Source organism: Syngnathoides biaculeatus, chromosome 8 (genome assembly GCF_019802595.1).
Source record: "Syngnathoides biaculeatus isolate LvHL_M chromosome 8, ASM1980259v1, whole genome shotgun sequence".
Lineage (NCBI taxonomy): Eukaryota > Metazoa > Chordata > Actinopteri > Syngnathiformes > Syngnathidae > Syngnathoides > Syngnathoides biaculeatus.
In genome coordinates this window covers 9,188,612-9,210,182 of record NC_084647.1, presented here as the reverse complement: position 1 = coordinate 9,210,182, position 21,571 = coordinate 9,188,612, and the positions used below count along the sequence as shown (strand labels likewise).

Genomic DNA, 21,571 nt, shown 5'->3' with positions numbered 1-21,571 from the left:
AGCTTCATTTGGGCAGACGTTTTCAAGTTGCACGTACGAGTAACAAACGCCAAGATTTTTAATTTGGCACACGCCGACATTTTTGCTCATGTAAACTTGAATATACACGAACGTACGTTTGTACAAAAATGTGTTAAAGTACACGTACAATTTGCATACCCGAACGTGCGTCGCCGCCGTTTGGATTTGGGGAATTTTGTGCGAGCAAGCGCGCGCGGGTTAGGGCCGGTCGAGGGCCGAAAGTTGTCATTTTGTTGGCCCCTTGACCTTCGACCCCCGAAACGCGTTAGCCTTAGCCTAGCCGAGCTTGGCTTCACGCGTGTGCGTGTTTGTCCACTTCCAAAATCCCTTTTTTCCAGCGTCTGCGCACGATGCAAAGCGAACAGGAAGTTGGCCATTTTGCCTTCCTTGGGTCGTTTTCAGCGGCCTGCCGGTGGGCGGGAAGCAGAAAAGGGGCGCCACCTTGTTGTATTTTGTCGCGTTGCGCTCTTCCGTTGTTCCGATGCTGCGGGCGAGTTTGTGGTACTTTTCGAGTGAGCTCCGAGACCCGAGCCGCTCCCGATTTGGCGCGGGTTAGAATCCCCTTCTGCGTTTTTTTTTTTTTTACCGTTTCCCTCACGCTAACGCGCCGCACAAATTCTCGTATTTGTCAGTCTTAATCTTCCAAATGCTGCTGACGATGTCTGTCGTCATGACGATAGTCCCTCGGAAGGTCATCCACCTCGCGGTCACCGTGGCGAGGAATCCCGCCAGCGCGTCTTCGGTATTTCTTTTCGTTTTTCTTCTCGCCCCCACACGGAGGTCGCAGCCATTCCAGTCAAAAGTTGGCTGTTCAACAGAAAGAGAGACAAAAAGTTCAGGCTATTCTTGCAATGCTGATTTTTGTTGTTGTTGTTGTTGTTTTAAATTTGAGTATTTTGCTCGCTTATCTTGCAGCCCGACGCGATGCGATGCTGGGGGGGGGGGGCGGGGCGGGGGGGTCGCTCTGGCAGGTTGCAAAAGCCACGCGAAGCTTTTTTTTTTTTTTTTTTTTTTTTGAAAATTACGGTTTTTCTTGTTTTGTTTTGTTTTTTTTTTTGGTTCTTTTTGTGTTTGAGCAAAGATGAGAAACATTCCTGCCTTGTCTTTTCTTTGGCTGTACTTTTCTTCTTCTTCTGTCGTGAACAGCTGGCGCCTCCCGCACTCCCCCCCCCCTTCTCTCTCTCTCTCTCTCTCTCTCGTTCTCTTTCTCTCATCCCTCCTTCGTGGCCGGGAGCGGCGGTCCAGGTCCAGGTCCGGGGCGCCCGCGGGGTCTCGGTTCTCGTCTCGACTGCGTCTCCGGGCCGTTCGGCGGCCATGACGTCACGCACGCTCAGGATCCTTCTCCTTCATCTTCTTCTTCTTCTTCTTCTTCTTCTTGACGGTGTTGGTCACGTCGTTTTCGGGGCTGCTTTTGCTGCGTAAAAGTCGCGTGCGGCGTCGCTGGCGTCGCTGATCGTCTGGAAGCCAGGTAACTTTGCGCCGGGGTGGGGGGGGGTCAAAGTTGAAATGTCGTCCGTCACGCAAGTCAGCGGGGGAAGACAAATGTGTCGAAGGGAGCAATTGCTCGCCATTTGTTGCGGGCGGGGGGTGGTGGGGTTGGGGGCAGGGGTGCAGTTCTCCCGACGACCTGCGGGGGTGGGGGGGGCGACAGCGAGGCTCTCGCGGGCCCCATCCCTCCTTCTTTCCTCTTCCTCCTCCTTCAAAAAGTTCATCATCATGGTTATAACTTTTGATCTTTATCATTATTATCTGGGACTACTTTTATCAAGAATTGTGCCTTTTTTAGATCATAATATTCAACTTTATTGTTCGAATAATGTTATTTAAAAGCTGATTTTTTTTTTAACATTGCCGTCATTTTATTGCGTGACACCAAAGAAATGACAACTCACTATTGCATCTTTTTTTTTTTTTTAGATTTTTGTTGTACGCTGGTGTAATCTGACTTTATTCTCGTAATATTCCGACTTTTAAACAGAACGGCCCTTTATTCTTGTTTGAATATGATTTTTTTATTTCACTCTGCGGAAAAAAAAGAAACTAAATTAATGTAAGGTAAAACTTTCCATCTTGTAAAAAAAAAAAAATCGGCACATTCTGTCTTTTGAGGAAGAAAATAAAAGCTTGTGGTGGGAATTTCTGACTTCATTTTTAAAAACATTCACAAAAAAATGTTCTTTATTTACGAAATAGCTGCTGTGTTGTGATTTCAAAAAGTACAAATTTCAACTCTTTTTTTCTTTGTTTGTTTCGAACAACCTAACAAAAGAGTTTTGGCCCATATGGTCCGGTTCCACGTGAAGCGACGGAACGTCACACCGCTGAGCCAGCCACGCAACATTTATCTGATGGCGTGAAATTTGAAGGGAGCTCCGGCGTGGCGGGAGACGGTAAAAGTTGGCAAAGGGGCCAAAGTCTTGTCTGGATGCAAACGCCGTCACGCCGGAGACGCTTTCACAAATTCAGACTTGTGAGAAATAAATAACCAGATTTATTTTGCATTGGTGGGAATCCAAAACGGCTGCCGCGCGGCCGATCCCTCTGCTGTATCGCACCGACGTCGTGAGGCGTCGGCGACATTTTCGGAAGGGAAATAAAAAGCCTTTTGGACGTCGAGATGTATTTGAACCCGTCGGAGTGGGCGCGAGTGGCCTTCCTCGTCCTCGTCCTCGTCCTCGTCCTCGTCCTCGTCATCCTCACCCTCGCTTTGCGCTTCCCGTTTAGGTCGCCGGCACGACGCCGCATCATGCCCGAGGGTTCGCGTCGCGGGACTTCCAGGTCGTCCGGCGACGCAGGTGAGAACCCGCCGACCCTTGACCTCTGTCAACTTCTGGCAAAACTGACGACAGAAACGCGAAGGAAGAAAGATTCTGCTCGGCCCAACTTTCAGCTTCACTTCAATCCGAGCAGAAGGAACGAGATTTGAGCCTTTGACGGGAAAAATAAGCGTCGCTTGGATGCTAGTTGAGGATTGGAAATGTTGACTTTTTATTCCCGTAATCCTGTCGATTGGTCGACCTTCGGTTTTGTTTATAACTCGAGGCGTCGACCGCCTCACGCACACAGGAAGTTGCGTCTTTTCTGCCGATGGAAACACAATGCGGAGAAAAGTCCACTCGACTTGTGTTGATGCTGAGCATTGAGGGGAAACCGGCAGAAAACCAAGCGACGCCCCAGATAAGATGCGGGACTGGGGGGCACGCAAGGAGGAGAATCCGCAGCTGAGCCACGCCCACATTCAGCCGATCGATCGCAACTGGACTTGAGGAACAAACGTGGGAGCCGCCAAAAATGTTAAAAGTTAACAAAAACGCACTTCAGACGCTGTTTGTCGCCTCTCCCCCCCCCCCCCTTTTTGGCCAAAATTGAATGTATTGTGACAGAACCAAGGAAGGGGTCGCGTGGAAAGCTTTTGGACGTTCGTGGGGGTCCACCCACCGACCGGCAATTTTCTTATGCACGGATGCTTTTTTTTTTTTTTTTTATCATATTAGCGATTGATGATCGTTTGCGGGCTCTGATATCAGATTGTAAAAGATGTCATATCAGCGACTTGGAAAAAGCTGTGGGCAAAATCCAGCGAGCGGTCATTTTTCTTTGTTTTTGTTTTTTTTGTCACAAAAGTCGGACGCTTTTATTGTACGCACGCAGACGGCGCGGCTCGTCATCGCGTATTTAAAGGGGAAATTCCGGGCCGACGCGACGCAGTCAAGTTTGCGCACGTCGCCAAAGAGGCTCAGCCAAATGTCATATCGGGCCACGAATAACGAAAAGCACACTCGGCGGGGGGGGGGGGATGCGAACACCCCCCACCCCACCCCCCCCCCCTTGCCATGAAGCGCTTTCCGTGAAAAATGGCTGCTCCCCCACCCCCACAAAAACGGGGTTTGCTTGACTGTATGGACCTCTGTTGTACTTCCACACTTTATTGTTTCAAAAATATTCCCACTGTCAATCTTGAGGCGACGGCAACTCCCGCGGCGGGGACAGAAAAGCGAGACTTACTTTCCGCAGGCCGACTGACTCCGTCGTGGCGAAGGAGGAGCTTAAGTGGCAAGCGGAAGCAGAGGCCAGGGTGAGGGTTAGGGAAGTTATTTCTCGGAAAACATAAATCCCAGACAGGAGCTTTTCGTCCCGGAGGGGCTCGGCGTCGAGCCGCTGCTCCTCCGCATCGAGAGGAGCCGGATGAGGCGGCCGGCGGGGCGTCCGACCCGGACGGCTCCCGGATCAGCTCCCCGGCGACGGATGAACCCGGGACTCGCCGGAGAGACTCTCGGCTGGCCCAGGAACGCCTCAGGGTCCCCGTCCAGAAGTGCCGGATGAAGTGGTTTTCGGGAAGTCCGGGCGTCCGCGCCGAAGCTACTGCTGACCCGACCTCGAGGGTGGAAAATCCAAATCAATCAGGATGTGACAAGCCGTGTTATTTAAAAACCGCATCAAGAGAAAGACTCCCAATGAGCGAAAAGTATTTGAAAGTCTGCTCCATTCCTCTTGTTGTTGTTGTTGACGCGGTCGTCTCCGTGGCCACCAGGTTGCAAGCGTCCGTCGTCGGGCGAGCGAGGGGCGACGGCGTCCTTCGTCTCGGCGGACGCCGTCCGCTCCGAGCGCGAGCGTCCGGCCTCGCTGTCCCTGTCGCCCTGCGCCTCGTCGGCGTCCCTGCGAGACGCCTCGCGTTCCTCGTCTTCCTCGTCCTCGTCTTCCTCGCTGCCGTACGGCGCCGTGCCCGCCTACGACGTCTCGGCGTCGGCGCCCGGCGGGGACGGCTCCGACATCAGCCTGGACCTCACGCCGCTGCTCGGGGGAGGAGGCGGCCGGGCGCCCGGGCGGCCTTCCCGGCTGGAGAGGGTCGTCATGGAGATCGTGGAGACGGAGCAAGCCTACGTCAGGGACCTCAAGAGCATCGTGGAGGTGAGACCGAGGTCGACTGTCAAACCGGGAAAATGTTTCATTGCCTCATCGGATTGCACACCAAATTTCGGAACCACTTCTGGAATCAGAAATCCAATTGGTTTGTGCTCCAGATTTTCACAAGAATTGAGAAAGTGGACGCACTAGATTTGCCTTTGCGGTCCGCATAAAGTGGAGCGGCTGGCCGGGTCTGGCCCCCGGGCCTCGACTTTGACACCGGCCCATTACCTCATGAGACAAACGTAAAAAATGGGCGGGAATTGGCAGATTTTCCTCCCTCTTATAAAAACGTCAACAAATACTGAAGGAGGAAATACGTACGCTCAAATGTTCTGCCTCAAATATCTTTCATATCTTTTTTGGAGAAGGAGCTAAAAATGTATTATTTTATTCATTTTTGTCAATGTTTGAGACTTTTACCAAAAAAAAATCAAATATCGCTCGGGCTCCATTTTTGAGGGGAATCGCAAGGAAAAATACAAGTTTATGACTTTATCAAGTGTGACTTTATTTTCACGACACCGCAGCCTTTTCCTTGAAAAAATATCCCGATTAAAAAAAAAACCCCACCAAATCCATCTTTTTCTTGAGGCAGGAAGAACTCGTTGCATTCATTGCCGGAGCCCGAAACGACGCGACACTTGCGACCAGCTGCCGCCGCTGCTGTCGGCCTGACGCGACTCTCAAATGCCGTCGATGGCGCTTCGCTCATTTGATACGCAAATGAATTCGGCTCGCCCGGAAACGCGACGCCATCACGCCCACAAACTGTCAACCAATCACGCGAGAGCCTGGAAGCTCTGACGACGCTCGCAGGCCACTTGATGCGCACCTTCTTCTTCTTCTTCTTCATTATTTGCACTCGCTTCTCAGGGCCGTCGCCCGAGGCAACCATTGAGTCGATCTCTGGAAAGAAATCCCGCGGGGATACGTGTATTTATTTTTGCAAGGGGGGGGGGGGGAGCGGGGGGACTTTCAGTTGAAAAGTTGCACTTTTGTTTGAAATTGTAATTGTGACCTTTGCCCCCTGTCGTGTTTTCCAGGGTTACGACCCCAGCGTTAGAACGTGAGGGTTAAAGTCAGCGTAGGCGAGGGGGTGTGAGGTCAGTGGGGGGGGGGGATTTCGCCCTTGGGAGTTCATTCATGGAGAACTGCCCCCCCCCCCCCCATCCGTGGGTAATCACGCGAGCGCCCGCTTGTGCAAACAGCCAAAAACCCACAAATAATTCAAATAATTCTCATGAAAAAATATTCAGAATTTCACAAAAAACGGGGGCTAAAACAAACAAACAGACCACAAATCGTTGAACGTGGTCTTGTCCGCTGAACCGGTTTTTCTGTCAGACACTGATTCATAATCCATCAATTCAGATTAGAGTCTTTTAGGGTTCCAATTAGAGTTCGGGGTTCAAATTTAGCACGGGTGGTGAGTTGGTTAGGGTTAGGGTGCCGCGCAAGGTCATGTCAGGGGTCAGGGGTCAGGGAAGAAGCCGGGCTTTGTTCTCGGAATTTGTACTTTGGACCACATTCGGTCGCAGGATGCATTCCATATCTTTGATCGATCCGCGTCCATTTTGAGTTCGGGGTCACGTTGGCGCCTCGCCGTGACGACCGAAGTCGAGCGTCGGCAGGAAGCGTCTCGTAAAAAAAAAAAAAACCGAGAAAACAAAACGACTCGGTTACATTCCAGCGCTTGAAAATCCTGGAAAAAAAGTCTTGAGATAAGAATGCCCAAATTCCTCAAGACCGGATTGCGTGCGCGGTCCCCCCGTTCTGCCCCCAGCCCCCCACTTTTTATTTTCTGCGGTCTGCTTCAAATCTGGATTTGATTGAGACGACGTGACGTCACGCTCGCTGGGAATCTGAACCGGCTGCCGGAACAAGGCCGAGCGTCTGAAGCCGACTCCCGGAGTTTCTCTCCTTTTCTGGGAAACGCCGCTAAGCGAAGGCTCCCATTTTGCTGAGTTTTCCGCGGACGGAGTTCAAAAAAGAAGAACCAGAAGGAGAGCGAGGGTGGGGGCGGGGAAGATGGTGGCGGGCCAGCCAGAGTATTGAGAGGTGGAGCAAAAAAAAAAAAAAAAAAAAAGAAGACGGGAGGATTGTGGGAAAGCCGGCGGAGGTCAACATTTGGGGAAAAGGGAGGTGGAGAAGCAAACGAGAGTCGGCGTGGAATCGGCCAATCGCCGGCCGACCCACCGTTCAAGACGGAGAACTGCGCACGCCGCCGCCGAACACGTGACCCCCTACGAGCCAATCGGTCCGTTGAGTTGATGACAAAAGCGCAAAGCAAGACTTGACTCAAAAGCAATGTGAAGGGCCCCTTCGAAATGCAACGCGGATCTTCTCAACTCGGACGCCACAACGCCCAAAACCAGTCGTGTGATTTTGTCCGGCAAGTCAACCAATTCAAGCAGACTGTCCCGAATGGGATTCTGACTACGAGTTTTCCCCACCGTGGAGTCGATAACTTCACGCTCAGGCTTTTCCGTGCGTACTGCACGGTCTGCGCCGGGCCAGCGCCGAGGAGTAATTGATGACGAGCCCGCTGACGTGGGACTCGCTAGGCCGAGTCGTCACCGGTCAGGAGTCGCCCCGAGAGTGGCGGGAGAGTCTGAGCGACGTCACCGAGGCCTGAAAAAAGCGAGACGCTCCAAGTCCAAAGTGAAAGCGGTTTGGGTCGCGTCCGTGGGGTTCTGGCCACAGCGTTTGCTCGGTTGAATAACTCGACAACAGGACAACGCGCCCCGCCCAGGAGAACAAACTTGCCCGGAGTGTCCCTCCCTGCTGGAATCTGAGCCACTTTCTCCGGCTTCTCGTGTCCCCCTTAGAAGGACTCTTCCTGGAACCTCTGCTCTTCAAAACAACCCGGTCCGCTGTTTGGGATGGCGACGCAACAAGTCCGTTCGGGATCGGCCGTCTTTTTCCACTTGCTTCGGAGACATTTTACTCAAGAATCCTTTTGAATTCACCCCCAAGAGAAGTCTGGTTGTTCACTAGAAAGTCAACTAAAGACTGAGGATGGACCCCGCGGCAGCGCCGGCTTCCGGTCGCTCTCCAGAACCCGCGTTAGACCGGGGCCACGTTTGTTCCGGTGGGGCTAAGCGAGCCTTCACGTTCCCGAGCTCAAGAGGCTCACCGAGAGGCCCTGTTTTGAAGACTCCGTCGACGCTGACCAGGATCCGGGAAGAATCTTTTCTCGGGTTGCGAGCAGGCCGCGAAAGTGCCCGAGGCTCCCGAAGCCAAAACCTGTCATTGGGCTTTGAAATCTATCTTTTGGGTCCTCCCTCCTGGGACTTTTCACAGAATATTGAACAGAACAGAACAGAACAGGGTTTTTACCGGTCCAGCTCGTTCCCTGTTCTCATTCTCCAGCTCGTCCTGTTGTGTGCAAAAGCGGGCGACCAGGAGCGTGACCCCCTTTTTATCTGCTTGCCCTGGTGACAAAAACGTCATCCGAGACTGGGAGTCCAATCAACTGTACTCTTTCAACAATAAATCACTTGGCCATTCCCAATCTTTTCTGTGTGGCATCATACCTTGACAGAGACCAAATGGCATTTTTTTCGCCCCTCAGCCAAACGTTCCCCGATGTAGCGGCCAGCGACTCGCATTGTTTGTCCAAAGTCTTGAAGGATTCAAGTGATGTCGGTTGAAGTGTCCCGGCGCGTTTGCGGTACTCATTTCGTACTGGCGTGTTGTATTTGGGGACTTGCGGCATCGTCAGCCGTCGGTCGTTCTTTCTCCGTGGTCCGGGCCCGCCCTCACGGACGTTTCTTGTGTGTGTTCTGGGCAGGACTACCTGGGCTGCATCATCGACTGCGACGCGCTGCCGCTGAACCCGGAGCAGGTCAGCGGTCTGTTCTGCAACATCGAGGACATCTACGAGTTCAACAGGTATACCCCGAGGCCTCATCCGCGCGGCATTAGCGCTCGCTCGTTCGCGTCGACGCATTCTGCCCCGAACCGCCGACGGGTTCGGCTCTCGAGGCCCAAGAAAATTGCCGCCGTTGGCGTGAATGCGGAAAAAAGTTCGGCTCGTTCACTCGTCGCTCGTTCCTGCGGCCGGACGGAGACGGGTCGCGCGGCATGATGGGTAGCGATTGCGACGTGTCGGCGCAACCTTTAACTGGCGTGCTCTCATTTCGCAGCAGGTGTTTTTTTTTTTTTTTTTTTCCTAAATGGATGGAACCGTCAAATGTTTTGCTTTGATGATGAAGCGCAAAGTTACGGGGGGGGGGGGAATTCTGTCAAGTTGCTACGGTGACCGTTTAGCCCAACGTTCAGCTTTTTTTTTTTTTTTCAAAATAAAAGGCTAAAAAAAGTGTTGCGCTCGTTAGCTGCCGAAGGTCTTGGAGGGTTTCACTCGGTCGAGATCAGATTTTTTCGTTGCCATCGGCCAGAAGCAGGTCTTTGTTGGTTTTTGTCAGTCCTCGGAAGACGAGGCGTCCAAAGTGGGAGGTTTTGATTATTTTTTGGAACGGTACCACCAGGAGAACCGTAAGGTTCGTCCCGCTTCCATTCACTTCTCCTTTCCCGATTGTCACCCTCCCATTTACGGGCAAAACCCTGCGGGCCAACGTGCCCGACCGGCCCCTCTGAGGATAAGCGGCTCGCCTAACTGTGGTTTTATTGTATTATATTATTCCCAATTGGATTTCATGAAATGCATGCAATGAAAGCTGCTTAAAACGATTTTCAAGAATTCACCGGGCTGCGTTTTTGGCGTGTTTGTGTTGTGGGCTCGCGCAGACAAAAACATATTTTGAAAGTGTCCTTCCAGACTTCCTGCCTGCGGGTTCTCGTGACAATTTGTGAGCGCTCACAAGTGAATGACGTTAATGAATGAGTTGGCGGAGGGGAGCGGGGAGGGGCTAACGAGCTGACGAACGGCTGCTCCGTGTAGAAACCGCCGCCTGACTTCCTGTTGAGAAAACAATGTTGGAGCAGCCTAAGACGGGCACGTCGCCACAAAAAACAACAATTGTGCTAATCACGCGCACATCCGGTCATGTGTATATCTTTATTTTTTTCTTCTTTAACTGCTGTGACCAAAAAGCTTATTTGGAAAAAGAAAAGAAAAGAATCTCGGCTGACGAATTGCTTATCAGAATGGAATACTGGCTTCAGCCCCCGCCCCATGACATCAGCGGCCTTCTGATGATGCAATAGAGTACATTAGCACTGATGACATCATCGAGTCACGAGCACATCTTTCAAAATTTGCCTGAAAACATCCCCGAAGTTGTGTCGCGTTTTCATTTTTGCCAGGTCGCAATTTGTGTGGCATCCCATAATTTCCCCACCGGCGACACCCACAATCGGCTTTTGTGTGTCCTTACCATTCCTGTGACTCGACTTTTTTGCATCCAGCCGAAAGTTCACTAACGTCACGATTTTGTTGTCGATATTTGTGCGACTTTGTAAACACGCACACGACTTGTGTTCAATGATTATTTTTTTTTCTGCAAAGAAGATTTATGCTGTCTTTGTTTTTTTTTTTGTGTGTGTTGTGTTGCGTTCTCGTCTCGTGTTTTGCGGTATTGTCGAATTGTGTTGCTTTGTCGTGTTGTGTTGTTTTTGCCTGTGCTCTCCTGTTGTGCTGCATTTTGCTTCCTTGCGTTGCCACGTATGGTTTTGTTGTGTGTTGTCTGGTGTCGCTCGAGGTCCGACCCCCCCCCCCCCCGCCCCCCCGCTGAAACAAGAGGAAGTCTTGGAAAGTGATCAAATATTTGCGTGTGTAATTCATAAGCAATCAGCCCCCACCCTCTGCAAACAAAATATTGTAGTCATGTTATTTTAATTTTGTTGGGGAGATCATCCGGCGATGAGTCGGTCAGGGTGCTTTTATCGAGCCACCCGTGGGACTCGGGCCTGAAAAGACGTTTGGGCCGCGTTCCTCATGTCTGGCGTCATCTTTTTGTCGGGTTGCGTTCTGCTTGCGTTAGGGTTAGGGTTCTTCTTTTCCTTTCGGCTTGTCCCGTATGGGGGAAATGTCTCCTTTGTGGCTTTGTCGCCAGCAGCGAGGAACGGTCGTCGTCCTCCCGACGTGCGGACCGCCGCTGACCACGCTCGCGTCGGGGGCTGAAGTACTCGACCCGCGACGGCGGTTCTTTTCACCCACGCGGCAGCTTTTGCTTTGTGACGCGACGTTTGGCGGACCGGCAAAAAAAAAAAAAAAGTCGTCTATTTTGGCGTGAAAGGGCCGATTGGGGCTCAAGTGACCCGATTGGCTCTTGAAAGAAAACAAATCGTCGACGACGTGAAACTTGCCACGCGAGTCCACCCGCAAAAATGTTGGCCTGACGAGAAAAAGGCCCCAAGTGGCCATTTTGACATCTTTGCGTCTAAATCGAAAAGCAATTTTGCGTCCCGCCGGGGCCTTTCCGGAACCCGACTCGTCCTCAATATTCGCTCCAGTGGCTCCAGAATTGAAAGCACGTCCACGACCTTTTCGTGGAGTTTGGCTCACTTCACTGGCCGTGAACGACTCGGGTCAAGTCTCACGAGTCACTTACGACGAAGACAAGTCGACATTTGCCCCCTGCTGGCTGAAATGGATCCGCCGGAAGTGACGTCACACGAGGCCCCGCCCCCGGCACCGCTTTCTTTCGCTTTTATTTGCCAGAGCGGAGTGAACAGATGGATTTTGGGTTGGAAAAGGTCCAGCAAACGCAAGGGATGGGGAGTCGGCTCCACATCGAGTCCGCTCGTTTCGCTTTCCGGCCCCCCTGAGTCAGTTTAACGTCGCGTCGTAAAGCGGTAGAAGACCGGGCCAGAAAAAAAAAAAAAAAAAAAAAAAAAGAAAGATTCAGGAAGTCTGCCAGTTTTCCTCGCGAATGTAGGTCAACGCCGGTGATTGCTTCACAGCTTCCCGAATCCCAAATCCCGCTGACTCCGTGTGCTTCCCCGACAACGGTTGACCCCCCCCACGGGAGAACGTCCACAATGTCTCGTTTCTCCACAGCGAACTCCTGGAGGACTTGGAGAGGAGTCAGCACGCCGCCGCCATCGCCGACTGCTTTGTGGAAAGGGTGAGGAACCGTCGTGGGGAGGTCACGGGGTCATCGACCCTCCGAGGGGAAGATTGTAAAGGAGCCCCCCCCCCCCCCCCCCGGCTCACTTCCAAAAGAAACGACGACGTGGGACTGACGTGTGGTTTCTTTTTCTTTCTTTGAGCAGAGTGAAGCGTTTGACATCTACACGCTGTACTGCATGAACTACCCCAAGTGAGTACCGAGCACACGCGTGTGTACTTTCCGCACTAGAGAGTGGCTGTGCAGCCCCCCCCCCCCCCCCCGGCCCCCCCCTCCGGGAGGCCCTTGGCTCGCCCCTCCGTCTGTTTCCTGTCAATTCGCTCTCCGCGTTTGCCAGGGCGCTAAACGCATCGCCGAAGAATGTCCTTCGACCTCCTTTTTCCCCGGGAAGAAAACATGTTCTCGCCGTGTTGTGATTGGACGGACGAGCGGCCCAAAGCGACGCAAACGCGCACACGAGCGCAAAAGAAGGACAAAAGAAAAAAAAAAAAATACGCGTGTTGGCGTCACCTGCGTGCTTTTTTTTTCTGCCTCGAAGAAGCCGATCCTGAAAGTAGGTCAAATGCTTCCGGGGTTCGGCTCGCCGGTCCCAGAAGGACTTTTTGGCCCGTCGCACTTGCGGACTTTTTTTTTTTTTTCTTATGTTTTGTTTTGTATCCCCCCCCCCCCCCGCCCCAAAACAGGCGATGGTGTTTGTTACTCAATACGACGCTTTTGCTTCTGCGCATTTGCTTCATCCAAAAAAAAAAAAAAAACCTTTGCTTCTTCTTCCTCTTGTAAAATAACAAATGTTTGTGGACCCAAAGGGGCTACGATACCAAAAGATCCTTCCGTAGATGCGATGACGGGATGCCGCAATTCGACGGAGGGCGTCGCTCCTCCTGGCGCCGGGGGGCGCTATAGTGCGAGCGTGCGGACGCAAAACAAGAGGAAAAGATGTCGATAAGATGGCGTCACATGGGAGGAGAAACGAGAGCCGCCTGAGAGTTGAAAACTCTTGTCGGCGTTTTGCCATCGTTACAAAGTCACGACCAATGACAAAGATGTACTTATTTTTCCATTATCCTCTGAAAACATGCGCATGAGTTTGACATAGCGCATCGCTAGCCGCGATGTCCGTTAGCCAGAAGCTGAGCTACACTGAATTTGTTTGCGGGGAAACGCATTGGTCGTTTAGTCATCATGTTGTCCCACGTTGGCACGGGTTATAATTGCATTGTTTCTTTTTTTTTAAAGCCCCAATAAGCAGGGATATAGTATTTTTAGGGTCAGGCCCCCCCCAAGAAAAGAAGAAACAAAAGAATCAAAAATACATTTAAAAAGGGAGAGGCTACAGCTGCCCTTGTGAGGATAAGCGGCTTGGAAAATGGATTGATGGACATAAACCCTCTGAGAGGGAATTGTGCCGGCGCCTGACATTTTTCCTAGCTGCCCGTGACCCGCCCAAAACGACTCTGTGACACACTTTTGGGTCCCGACCCACCATTTGAAAAACCATTTAAAAAAAAAAAAAAAAAAAAAAAAAAAAGCAACTGAACCGGAAATACGCGGATGATGATCATATTTCAAGCATCCCAGTTGTCGATTTGTCCGTCTTGAAGGGCCGCTCGTTGCGATCGAGCTCAAACGTTTGCGATCCGTTTCCAGTTGGACGCTTGGCGGTCTTCAGAGGGTCCCGCTCGGACCGGAGAAAGTCTCGGAGTGGGGGAGGTGGAAGGGGGTCCTCGTTGGGGCTCGCCGGGGTTGAACACATGAAAGCGAGCCGGCAAAAAGTCCCAAAAGTTCGCCGTCAGAAAAACTGCTGAACTTCTCTCGGTCCACACGAAAGCCGCAAAGATTGAACGCTCGGCGTTTTCTCGCCCCCATCAAAAAGAGAGAGAACAACTTCCTGTTTTTTAAAAAGCGACGTGCCGCTGCCATAATGTGGGGGTGCGCTTGATTGATTTGGATCACTTCCACGTTCCGGATCAGTTCTCCCAAAATTTGGCACTTTTGTAACGTCATTCATCTAGAGAATTTTTCTCTTGTACTTTTCGGGGGGGGGGGGGGGGGTCGCCTTGCATTAACGTGCATGCATCACGTGTGTGCGCGCATTCAGCTCGGTGTCGGTCCTGAGGGAGTGCATGAAGAACCCGAGCCTGGTCCGCTTCTTCCAGGAGAGGCAGGCCACCCTCAACCACTCGCTACCCCTGGAGACGTACCTCCTCAAACCCGTGCAGCGCATCCTCAAGTACCACCTCCTGCTCCAGGTAAGCCTCGGCCACCGGCCGCGATCCAAAACTCTGCTTGTAGTGCTTCAAAAGAAAACGTTGGAGCGTTTTGGGCGGGACCGGAACCGATTCACGGCTTTTCCATTCGCTTGGCTGCGGAAAATCGATTTGCTCCACGCGTCCGCGTTCGGCGGCCGCCGGCGGACAAAATACACTCATTGTGGTTGCCGTCAAAAGAAGAAGAAGAAGAAAAAAAAAAATGCTCCTGGAAAAAAAGGAAACGTACACAAAAATATGAGAAAAATGATCAAATGCCCCTGCATCACAAAACAATGTTGCCGCTTCAAAAGAATGCCACAATATTGAAAAGACGAGCAAAATATGAGCTAAAATATCCTCTAATATTAAATTCAACCAAAATATTAACAGGAAACTGTATGGTCAAAAAAAATGTACAGTTCATTAGTGATAACGAAAACAAATCTGCACGCGTTTGGTCCGCCTTAGGAAAACTGTGTCCGTTGCGCAAACGGCAAAAGTTCCAGAACGGATTCCGGCAAGGGGTCTCTTGGGGTCCTCGCGGAAACCCCCCCCGGCCACCCCAAGAAAGTTGTGAATTGCTCCTGAACCTCCTCGACTCATATAAACATAGTTCCTTCGCCGAGGATGGCGGCTCGCAAAGTAAAGGGGCAAACGTCACCAAAAGCCTTCCTTTCCGCTGGTCCCAGGAACTGGCCAAGCACTCGGACAAGAGCGAGGCGGCCTACGCGGCGGTGGAGGACGCCATCATCACCATGACGGCGGTGGCCTGGTACATCAACGACATGAAGCGCAAGCAGGAGCACGCCGTCCGCTTGCAGGTACGCCTCACCTAACCACCGGATAGTTTTGTGACGTTTGGGCTCGGATGGTTCTTGGCTTAGTCCTTTGGGTTTTCCCTTTTAAAACCGAGGCAAATTGTCCAAAGAGTTGACTTCCGTTTGTCAGGAAATCCAGTCGCTGCTGGTGAACTGGAGCGGTCCCGACCTGAACGGCTTCGGCGAGCTGGTCCTGGAAAGTTCCTTCAAGGTTCACAAGGTGAAGAAGGAACGCGCCTTCTTCCTGTTCGACAAGATGCTGCTGATCGCCAAGAAGCGAGCCGAGCGCTTTGTGTACAGCACGCACATCTTTGTGAGTGGCGGACGGACGGACGGACGGACGGACGCCTTCCTTGCGTTCGATCCCCTCGGGGCCTTTTGTGACTGGCCTTCTTTCGCCGTCTCGTCTAGTGCTGCAATCTCCTGCTGGCGGACAACCTCAAGGACCCTCTGTGTTTCCGAGTGTCCGACCTGATGATCCCCAAGCAGCAGCACGTCGTCCAGGTGACTTCCGGAAGATTCCGCTCCGGTGACGCCTCGAATTTCACCGCGCGCGCCCAGCGACGTACGCGGTCTCGTTTTGTCGCCCTTTTCACAGCGCATCGTTGCTTCCAAGTGAGTTCATTGCGAGAGTGGCGGATGATTCGGCCATTTGTACACCAAAGTTGAGATCTGGATTTGGAGAAGCACGCAAAAACGTTCGTTTGGGCTTTTCTGCCAGGGCCCCTGCGTCACGTCGCGATTGTTCAAAGTGCGGCCCGAGGTCCCAAAATGGCGGACTTCCTTCCTTCCTTCTTCCCCCGAGTTTGTGCCGCGGGGTTCACTCTTGCCCTTTGTGTCCAATGTGTGGTTGCAGAGCAAAAACATGGAGGAGAAGAAGCTGTGGGTTCACTACCTCAAGAAACTCATTTGGGAAAACCATCCGGCATCTCTTCCGCACAAGGTAGGCCCGTTTTGGGGAATACGTCAGGACGCAACCAAGCCTAACCTAAGAGTATTTAATACAAACGCATTACGGCCGAAACCGACGCGTCGGTCGGTCCGGCAGCCGTAGAAGGCGTCCTCGGAGAAGACGAGGGACGAGGAAAAAAAAAAAAAAAAAAAAAGGAGACCTGACTTGAGCGGAGGACAGGAAGCCAGTGGCTGCTCTGCCGGCCTCTGCTGCCCCCTGCTGCTCGTCGCCCGCGCACGCGCGACGTCACAGGAAGCGCCCGCCCACGCGGCCACCGTCAGCCGTCAAATGTGGAGCGAGCGGCTGAGGGGTTTGCGAGGCTTCCGAAGGCCGTATTTAGCTTCTCGTCCCTCCGTTTGGCTGCCGGTCCCGGATTCCTCAGCCCTGCAAGACTCCCGAGAGGTCCATCAATCCAGGTCCCGGCCCCAATCGGCTTTATCTCTCCCGCAGATGGACAAAAGTCGCCACTTGTGGCCTGGTACAATTTTCTGCTCGGCTTCCAAATGTTTGGGGTCCAAATTGTCAGAAACTTCACTTGACTGTCAAATCCAAAAGAACATTTGTACTGTTGTTCTTTCGGGTTCTCTCTTTGCTTCCGGACTCATTTTCTGATGAATCTGACGATCGTCGTCGTTGTTGTTGTTGTTGTTGTTGCAGGCCAGACAGGTCCTCGGAGACAACTGCTGCCAGTGTGAGTCAAGGCGCAAGTACCTCGCGCTTTCCCATCCTGCACGTTGGCCTCACGATCACCAGCGCCGAATCGGCCCAAGTATCAAACCGGAGTCGTTGAGTCCGCGATGATTTTGCATCCTCTCCAGCCTCATTCAAAGGACGCGTGTCCACTTGCAAGCGCTCATCTGGATTCTTCCCTCTACGATACCCTACTAGTGCTGAATTATCCACGTACTAGTGGCCTCTTTGTCCTCACCGGTAAGGCAATTGGGCGCACTCGAAGCACAACAAGGACGGACAATGGCACAAGTTGATGTTACAAATGAGGCAAAACTGTGCACTTGTTGACGGGACAAAGAGGGTACATAGACTACTAGAATATCGCAGAGGTGAGCGCTTGAAAGTGGACATTCTTCCTTAATGAGGCCAAAGACAATGCGAAATCCTCTTGGATTCATTGACTCTGGGACTGATTCTGATTCTGCAACCTGCAGTTGTGGGACTCGTCACTTTAGTAGCGTGCAAAATTGTCTGACGTGGCGATGATGAAGCGTGTACTATTTGCATCCTCACTCGTTCCACAAAATCCAGTCAACCGAGCTGCGGCCTCAGTCTTCTCCTATTTCGCAGCCCCGACTAGCGCTTGCTGTTTGTCACACCTGACGAGCACTTCCTGTTTCCCAGCAGCCCCGCAGTTTGAAGAGGAACACCCGAAGACGTCTTCGTCCGCGTCGCCGCTCCCGGACAACATTCACGCTCATCACCGGGGACGACGTCAGTCCGGTCAGAAACGTTTGCTGAAAAATGGAACCGTGTCGACTTCGGACAACTAAAGCGGACTGATCGAGGCGACCTTTTGTGTGACCTTGCAGAGCCGCCCGAACTGCTAACGTACACGCCTGAAAAAAGCAGGAAGGGCTTTCCGCTGCTACTGGGGGGAAATCTGCCGTACAGACGAACCAGGAGACGCTCAGGTACGCCACAGGCCGCCCGGCAAAGGCGCCTTCAAGTCAAACGGCCGACGGAGACGGCAAACAATGCACCAGTTTTGTGTCGCCAGCTAGGCTGGAAAACGGGATGACGGCAAAGCCGACGCGTCGTCTTTTTTTTAAAAAAAAAAAAAAAAACTAGATCCTGTTACCGCTTTTTCCTTCACTCTCTCTCTGGTTGTGATCAAGTAGTAAAAAAAAAAAAAAAAAAAAAAGCATACCGCCCTCGTGCAGCCGCGGACGGCGTCCAGACCTCCACTCGCTCGGTGTTTGGAGGACGCCGGCGAGGCGCAGGCGTCGTTCGGCCTTCGGACGCCGTTCCCCGCCCCCCCGTCTGCTCTTTCTTTTGTCCGTCGCGCGCGAGAGGAACTCTTCCCGGTCTGCGTGGATAAAAGCTCTCGCAAACCGCATCTCGGGCTCACCGGCAGCGCCATTAAAACCCGCATACGGATGAGTGGAGGCAATAAAAAGAGAGACGTGGGAGCCGCTTATTGAAAGGATGCTGGGTGCTGGTCGGCGCTCAGGAGACAAAAGACCGACGTTCCCAAATGCTGTTTCGCCTCAATAACTGGCATGTTTATTTCGACCAAATGCAAGTTGTCAAAACCCAGTTGACGTTGCGCGAAATCAATCGTACGAGCCCCTTGCCTACGCCGAGAAGGTGGAGAGCCGTCGTCACCCGGGTAGAGGTGCGCTTTGTCCACCAGCCGGGCGTCCGTACGAAACCCGCGGCAGACTCTCCCTGTGTGTACTCTGCGTCTCTCTCTTATTACACGTTGACAGTCGCGTGCGAGAGAAAGGACGGGCGGCCTACCCGTCCCACCTGGCGCCGCAACGATTGTTTCCCGATTTACCGTTGACACCCGAGTGCGTCCTTCAGGCTCCGAGAAACGTAACGGTCGAGACATCCCACAGCAATCTTCGTCTTTGGTATCCATGTGAACACGAGATAGTGAAACACAACACTTGTATGCGAAAAACAAGTGAGTGTATGCGTGCGAACACGATAGTGAAACGGTCCAGACGTCTTGACCAGCAAAACTTTGGCTATTGGACGGTTATGGGAAGCATCACTCATTAACACTCCTTTCACGGGCCCACGAGCGGCTCCTCGGCAAGAAGGTTGCCGCCTTTTCTGGCAATTCTTCGTCTCATCATGGTCATTGTCTTGATTCCTCTCCTCAACGGAAATGCAAAATGATGTTTCCGGAGACTTTTCGAGCCTTTGCGTCGCTTCCGCCTTGTCATTTGCTCTGCGTCGGCGCGGGATATGCTTCACTCCATCTAATAAGTTCCAAATATGATTAAAAAAAAAAAAAACAAGACGGGAACCGCAAGGTGTCATCTCCTGCTGGCTTAGCTGAAAAGGACAAAACGTTGTGTACTGCGGAGTTAAAGACACGCGAAGAAGACTTCTCCAAGTTTCTACTTTGAGAAGACGGCGAGTGCACATCCAAGGCGCAGAGAAACTGTGAAAGTAAACTTTCGCGAGAATCGGGGCGGGGTCAAAGACAATCGGAGATGTCAAAGTAGCCAGCGCAGACAATCAAGGAGCTCAAGACGAGTAGACCTCAAGGGGAAAGAAAAAAAAAAAAGAACATGAAAAATGTTTAGACAGACGCAGATTGCACGGAAAAATAAAGTGGAGAAAATGTCTGTCTTTCAGCTCCGGCAAAGGACATCCGAGCGGCATTCCATCCTCACGGTGAGCAAGTTCCTAATCCCACAAAAGGAAATTCTGTCTTTGTCGACAGGACTACGTTTTGAATGTAATTGCGGCGCGAGTCGTCGCCATTCATCCCGCCGACGGTGTAGACTTGTACCTCATCTCGGATAAGAATCTGAGCCCAAACATTTGTGAATCACTCGCATCTGTTCCGCCGGCTGCGTCCGCTGGGGAAAAAAAAAAAAAAAAGAAGCTGACCCAAAGAGACAAACGGACAGATTAGGAGACGCACGGGGAGCTCAAAGTGGACTTTACGACGCGATGGCTGACATTTGGGGAGACATAAAGCTTTGACTGGGTTGGGGACATAAAAGTAAACATTAGACACAACTGGACACGAGCAAGTAATTGTTCTTGCAGTTGTTTGTGTTGAGGATTCAGAATCCTCTTTGTTGCCAAAAACTACCGGGCAGGACCGAGTCCCGCCGCTCACCCGGAATCTGAACTTTAAGCAAAGAGACAAAGAAGACGGCCGGCGGCGAGCTCTCGTACGCCGAAGGGGGTGCAGGTTTTTATCCCGAGTTCTGGGCGACTCTGGAGTGGTATCTTTCCGGGAGAGTTGAGCCTTTGTGGTTTCTGAGATCCTGCTAACATTTTTCTCCTCTCTCCCACAACTCTCCATCTTCTTACCACGTCTCCTTGCAGCCCTGAAGGTGAGGCCACGTGGCACTTTCCAGATCGCACGTGCGTGCCCGAGTCTGCTGCTGTTGAGATGAGCGTTTAGTTAATGTTTCCCAGCAGGCCGACAGCGAGGGCGAGCTGAACAGTTTGAGCTCGGCGGGAAGCAGCGGCACGCTGGCCTCCATCGCGCAGACGGAATCGGAGCGGGAACGGACGGTGAGCGCGGGTCAAAACGGGCTATCGCTGGATCTCCGGGTGCACTCGGAATGCTTTCGTTCGTCATCGAAAAGCACTTCCAGATGCAATCAATGAGTAGGCAAACAAATACACCCCGATGAAGGCCAACGGGCCGAGGCGTGGTGGTTGATTGCGGTAAGCGTCCCATTGGCAGGCGCTTCCCTTTTCCGCACCCGGTTTGAGCGCCCTGAAAGGGTACAGATTGTGGCGCAGTCATTTCTCTTGCACGCCCTACGAACCGGCGTAGTTCCGAGAAAGTGGAGACGTGACTTCCAGTGAAATCGGTGAGTGAGTCATGGCCGCACCTCTGATAACGTGTCCGGCTGCTCGTTTATCGTACGAGCGAACACGTCAGCGCTCGGGATACGCCGTCGCCGGCATATTGCGCTGAAGCAGCGCATCGTTGGCTCATGCTCGGCAAAGGGAGGACCCTGCAAATGGCTAAAACCGACTGACTCTACTGAGCCTCTGTTCAATTTGTGGCGAGCGTCTTCGGCCTTGAACGTAACCAGAAAAGCTGATTTTGGTGGCGTCCCCACAGGTATTTTTGTGGCCCTCCCGTTGTCATCCAAATCCACCAATCAGATAACTACACTTGACTTGAATGTTAGTGGTTAAAAAAAAAAAAAAAAACCCCATTCTGGGATCTCTCATTGGCATAGAACGCAGTGTAACTTCCTCTTGCGTCCACCGTTTTGACAGCCACCTTGGAAGTACAGTACTCGGTTCGCTCCCCCCAATGTGCGTAGCTGTATGGCTTGACTTTTTGAGCACACGTCCGTGACAGATGGCTTTTCTTGTCTTTTCTAGGAGGAGGAAGATGAGGAAGAGGATTTGGCAGCCCTCTGCGTTCCTCCTACTCTCTCCATCACGGAAGAGATCCTGGACTTTATCAACCAGAGCCGAGCAAGGGAGGGGCTGGTTTCCACGGTGAGCAAACCCTACGCCTGACAGAGTCCGGCGGGGCACTGAACACTTTTTGTCCTTCTCAGGAACAGATCCTGGATCAGCTCAGCGACTCGCAGCATCCACCTGACGAAAGCAACTTCACCTGCCCGCTGCCCCCAGTCGCCTCCAGCCCGGAGGAGAGGCTGACGCCGGAACCCCAGCAGCAGGAGGAGGTGGAAACTCGCCAGGACAGAGCCACCGAAGAGCAGACCCACGCCTGTCCAAATGGACCCGAAAGTGCGACTGTGGTCCATGAGAGTCTCGGGTCCCGACTCTATTCAGAGGAAGAGTCGGAAGGAGAAGTCAAGCGAGAGAAGACTCTCGCCACATCGACCCCACCCTCACCCGCAGCAGCAATTTCTCCTTCCATCACAGTCCTGGATGACAGTGTGGGAA

General features: G+C 52.3%; 1 protein-coding gene across 5 annotated transcripts; it reads left to right on the top strand.

Moving 5' to 3' along the window:
- The first annotated feature begins 1,071 nt into the window (after positions 1 to 1,071).
- Positions 1,072 to 21,365, top strand: plekhg2 (pleckstrin homology domain containing, family G (with RhoGef domain) member 2). Of its 5 annotated transcripts, none has more exons than XM_061827130.1 (17): positions 1,072 to 1,489; positions 2,746 to 2,816; positions 4,553 to 4,929; positions 8,723 to 8,823; positions 11,894 to 11,960; positions 12,109 to 12,155; positions 14,062 to 14,212; positions 14,902 to 15,033; positions 15,161 to 15,343; positions 15,442 to 15,534; positions 15,887 to 15,973; positions 16,640 to 16,673; positions 17,339 to 17,437; positions 17,527 to 17,628; positions 19,310 to 20,206; positions 21,038 to 21,157; positions 21,226 to 21,365. In XM_061827130.1, the coding sequence occupies exons 2-15, from the start codon at positions 2,768 to 2,770 to the stop codon at positions 19,408 to 19,410; spliced, it is 1,623 nt and encodes a 540-aa protein (XP_061683114.1). In that variant the 5' UTR covers positions 1,072 to 1,489; positions 2,746 to 2,767; the 3' UTR covers positions 19,411 to 20,206; positions 21,038 to 21,157; positions 21,226 to 21,365. The 5 variants fall into 5 exon arrangements, with proteins under 5 accessions (XP_061683114.1, XP_061683118.1, XP_061683116.1 ...); XM_061827131.1 differs by having other exon boundaries at positions 1,074 to 1,489; positions 17,342 to 17,437; XM_061827134.1 differs by lacking the exons at positions 17,527 to 17,628; positions 19,310 to 20,206; positions 21,038 to 21,157; positions 21,226 to 21,365 and having other exon boundaries at positions 15,887 to 16,398; positions 17,342 to 17,437.
- The last annotated feature ends 206 nt before the right edge of the window (positions 21,366 to 21,571 follow it).